This window comes from Vespa velutina, chromosome 7, assembly GCF_912470025.1.
Source record: "Vespa velutina chromosome 7, iVesVel2.1, whole genome shotgun sequence".
Taxonomy (NCBI): domain Eukaryota; kingdom Metazoa; phylum Arthropoda; class Insecta; order Hymenoptera; family Vespidae; genus Vespa; species Vespa velutina.
The window spans coordinates 873,257-877,906 of NC_062194.1; the positions used below are offsets into that span (position 1 = coordinate 873,257).

Below are 4,650 nucleotides of genomic sequence, written 5' to 3' on the forward strand. Positions count from 1 at the left end.
ATGAGACTCGACTTTAATAATTCAAATGCTAAAAATATAAAGTAATCGTATTCGCGTACGCGGAACAATATGGGATCGGATATGGAATGTTACATCATTTCCGCTTCTTAAATCTACTTTTAAACCATAAGAGGATTTTATATGACAACATGGTAAAAAATGTATGAACAAGAACAATTCTCGAAAGATTTGAATAGGCTAATGATATAGTTGTCCTCTCGATTTTCCATACTATAATTATTAGGCATAAATTATTCCCAGAAAGACAACGATTTTTTTCCAAAGAAAAAAAAAAAACTTTCTCAAAGATTCGAAATAGTCATTTTTTCGTTTAAACTTTCGTCTTTAAAGCGAGATCTTTTTAATCAAAATCAGTCAAGAATTACGTTTGGATTCATTGCTGGGGTAAACCATTATAAAATCAGGGTTGATGAACAGCCTTAATCGACAAAGAGTTTCCTTTATGTGCACGTACAAACACATACATAGAAAGGCTAGAGATTGGCCGACGTTTCGGTCTCGATAAAATTGAACGCTTTCGATATGAAAACGTTCGAACTACCTTCAATTCCCTCTCTCTCTCTCTCTCCCCCTCTTTACCCCATTCACCCTTATCAAACAACAAAAGCCCGTTTCTAAACCGAGCGAAACTCTTTTACTGCGGTTGTTTTACGCGCTCGACCCGAAAATGTCGGCTAGCTGGTGAGGGTTTACTTCTCTGCCGTTCTCGGTCTCAAGTGCCCACAACTTTGCCCTCCAAGTAGTAGGAACACGATGCAATCAGACCACTAGCGCCTCTCGCTCGATGACTGAGGAGAGCAGCTGTTTTCCGGTGTGCATGTCTCTCTTTCGTTTGTAGAACCTCTACTTATAATCGTATATGTATATGTATATGTATATGTATATATATATATATATATATATATATATAGGGTGAGGCAATCGAATTAAAACGGTCAATCTGAAAGAGTATTTCGAAGTAATGAAAGTAGGACGAAACGTTTAAAGACAATAATTTTATTAGAACTCGACAAAAAAAAAAAAAAGTAAAATGAAAAATAGGTCGATCTAATTATTTTCAAAAGTTATTAAATTTTTCTTCTTTTTTTTTCAGCGTAATACTTTAGCAATATTTTCTCATGAGATAATCGAATGATTCTATATAAACGGTTCACCCTGCATAGACACGTACTATATATATATATATATATATAAATGTATATGTGCATGTATATATCAGACCTATGTTATATAGCTCTTGTGTAAAATCGAGCACGAAGGTCGAGAATGTCGGTGGCATGACCGAAACCAAAATTACAGAGTTAATGGAAGCCTGAACGTGGGTATACTCTCTTGTTCCAGTAACGGAGAAAAGAGAAATCGAGGAGAATCTCACCCTCGGCCCACTTTACTTTCGAGAACTATATGCCGCTTCTTCTTCTGAGAATAAAGACTCTTATCTCGGGTTTTCTTGGCTTTTCTTTTTAAGGAATTTCCCGACCTTGTCTTGTCTCGTTCGTCGTGTTAACGAAAGCTCTTTTTCTTTTTAATTTTTTCGCAAATTAACTCTCTCGAGGTAAGAACATCAATCTACATATATATTCAATATATATATATATATATGTATACTCGAACGTTATATTTTCTCGATTATTTAATGATATTAATCGTTGAATTATTTCAATAAGCATTTATGTTAGTTCGTATTCATTTTAACGATTAATATAGTGTCTTTATTGAAGAACAAAATTTTTAAGAGCGTCTTCAGGATGGATTTCGAATATAGCAGTAGTACCGTCGTTGAATGGTAGAGTAATGCCCCTATCGATAACTAAACCAGCGTCGAAACCATGGGACATGACCTTGATTTTTCGACACATTCCTCTTTCGGGGGAAGATTTCGGTATCGGCCATTTCTTTGCTCTATACAATTCTCGAATCATGTAAGACATTCTTTTGTCTTCTATGTATAATGAAAAATTATTTGCCAATTCGAGGAAAAATATTTCTTCTTCGAATATCAATCAACTTCATAAATATTAATAATCATACCTGGATTAAATAAAAGACTACGATGATAAGATTCTATTATTTCTAAAGCCTCATTTTCATCGATCTCTTTTCCCATAGCTATTTTAGTTAATCTTTTAACAGTCTCCGGTACTTGAAGATTCATCGAACGATACCAATTATTTGATCCTGAACCAGTGCATACGCAGATTCCGGAACATTGAATTTTGTAGACATCTTGATCATCGACTTGAATGGTGAAAGTGATCGAGCCCGTTGATAAATATTCTCCCATGTATACCTATGAAAATAAATCTAAAAGACAATTTTCAAAGACATCCTTTTTTACCTAACGAACGTCGTTAATTATTCCTTGAAAATACATTATTATCTCGATAAGAAATGAAAAGATGAAAGCTTTTCAACCTCGTTTAATGCCAGCCACGGCAACACTCTTCGACGAGGTTTCTGAACATTTATTATTTTTCTTTCGGTACTTTTCATATTGGTCCTAGAAAAACGAGACACATTAGTATGGTAATTGCGACGCTGTGATAAAATGATAATTGATTTTAGCTTAACATCGACGGTACGCCGATACGTTTCTCCTTGCGCATGAATATTAATTATTTTGGATCAAAGTTTTTACTTTGCGTTTTTTTCCTCCTCTGTCTATCGTCCGATTGGGAATTAAAAGCCAGTCGACATTTAACGTTACGTTGCACAATACACGTTAATTATCAGTATTACTGATTTCGGTAAATACGCTCTTATATGTAATTGAAATTTAATGAGCAATTTGAAATAGCTCGTCCGATTCGATAAAAATAAAAGAGGAAGAAATAAAAAGAGAGAGAGAGAGAGAGAGAGAGAGAGAGAGAGAGAAAGAATTACATCGACGACGAGCTATTCATCAATTTCCCCGTTGGCACCTCGGTTAAATGCAGGACTTCGTTGTATATACTTTAATAAAGTTCCCACGATATAAATAATTGTCAGTAGTTATCTCTTTCTTTTTCTTCCTCTCTCTCTCTCTCTCTCTCTCGCTCTCTCTCTTGCCTGTCTTGCATCAAGCCATAAAATTTACGTGACGCATAGTTCCAAAGTTATGACCTCTTTGTAAAAGTCATAACTACATAGACCTTGTAATTTGCAAGTTATAACTGCCAAAGTTATAATGTGTATAAACTATAACTTGAAACTGCCTGGTGGTCGAGCAGTGAAAGCAATGAAGACGCATTACCGGTGGCTTTATGAAAACACGGAATCGGTGAATACCTATTGCTTATTTTAAACTTGGAAAAAAGCAAATAGATCGTCTTAACGAGCAAACGACGAAGAAAAGTTCCTATGGAAAAAGCTGCACGATGAACTTATGAAGAATTCCTTTCTTCTTCTTTTTTCTTCTTTCTTCTGCTTTTCTTTTCTTTTTTTTTTTCTCCCTTCTTAACGAGAATTACGAACGTAATGGCCTTTTTTATTCGGTATTTAAAAAATTATTGTTCAAAGTCTCATTGAATAATCTACTTACTTGGGATCCTTCTCGCAGTCTTTATCCTTCATTATGTCCTTCATCGATTGAATCTTCTCGTCTGCTTGATAAAGTTCACGATGAATATCCTTCCCGTACATGATGGTCCTTATTCGATTTCTCATCAACAAATTATATCTCCCTTTTTGCAACTTTTTAAATATATTTTCTATATCGTTACAATGATCCATCGAAAAGATATGCTCATTGGCATGATATTTAGGATTTATATTTATTATGGCTTTCTTATTATTTTTTATCATTTGGGATGCTAATAGGAAAGCTTCGTCTCCGCCGATCGAAATCACTAGATCAGCCCATTCAACGTCGTCTTTACCGTCTTCTGTACTAATTGATTAATTTCTTGTTTCTCTTTTTTCTTTTTCTTTTTCTTTTTTTTTTTTTTTTTTTTTTTTTGACGAAACAATCGTGATATACGTAAGAATTTTACCTCTTTATTATACGAAATTTACTCCCCATTTTCTTCATTATCTCGTTTAATTTATTTTCACAATTTATTTGCATTTCATATTCCCTTTTCAAAAAGTTTGAATCCGTACCCAAGTGCAATGTCTTAAGTTTATTGCGAAAGCTTATCTCATTGATATTGGGATATTTCGATCTTATAGAATCCCAGAGTGTTACCTTTTTTATTCCTAGGACATGTTGTGGCCAAAAAGGTTGACAGAGCAAACGTGGCATTAACTTCATAATTCAATAATAAGTGCTTAAAAATTAGGTTAAAAAAATATGGAATATTAATCGAATGAAAAAGAAGTAGCTAAATTCACGACGCAGAATCTTATGTAAATAAAAATATATATACGAAAGATCAAAAACAATAATGATTACGTCTGAGAATTATTTATTCCTTGTTTGCTTTAAGAGAATCTATGGAATTTAGAAGCAGGATTCTGGATTCGTGCGATCCTTAGCAGCATCCTCCGCAATTCGGATTCCCGCCACCGCAGCATTCCGAGCCGAATCGTCTTCTGGTATTTCTTGGGAAACAGCAGGTACCACCACTGCTACCGGCGCAACTGTATATCCTTCCGCAGGATTGACCACCGCATCCACCGCAAGATCGAAATCCTTTAAGATGGTAAGAC

General features: G+C 34.6%; 1 protein-coding gene across 1 annotated transcript; it reads right to left on the reverse strand.

The window, feature by feature from the left end:
• Positions 1-1,733: 1,733 nt before the first annotated feature.
• Positions 1,734-4,252, reverse strand: LOC124950606 (NAD kinase 2, mitochondrial-like). The gene is made up of 5 exons (XM_047497564.1): positions 3,993-4,252; positions 3,542-3,889; positions 2,437-2,521; positions 2,053-2,311; positions 1,734-1,963 (listed from the first exon to the last, which is right to left on the reverse strand). Exons 1-5 carry the CDS (start codon positions 4,250-4,252, stop codon positions 1,734-1,736), a joined length of 1,182 nt encoding a protein of 393 aa, XP_047353520.1.
• Positions 4,253-4,650: the final 398 nt, after the last annotated feature.

Excerpts from the sequence above, each read along its gene's own strand:
- LOC124950606 (XM_047497564.1), bottom strand. The coding sequence starts at position 4,252 with ATGAAGTTAATGCCACGTTTGCTCTGTCAACCTTTTTGGCCACAACAT. Across the intron at positions 3,890-3,992 it reads AAATTTCGTATAATAAAGAG|TACAGAAGACGGTAAAGACG; the intron begins GTAAAATTCTTA and ends TTAATCAATTAG. Across the intron at positions 1,964-2,052 it reads TAGTCTTTTATTTAATCCAG|AAGACAAAAGAATGTCTTAC; the intron begins GTATGATTATTA and ends CATTATACATAG.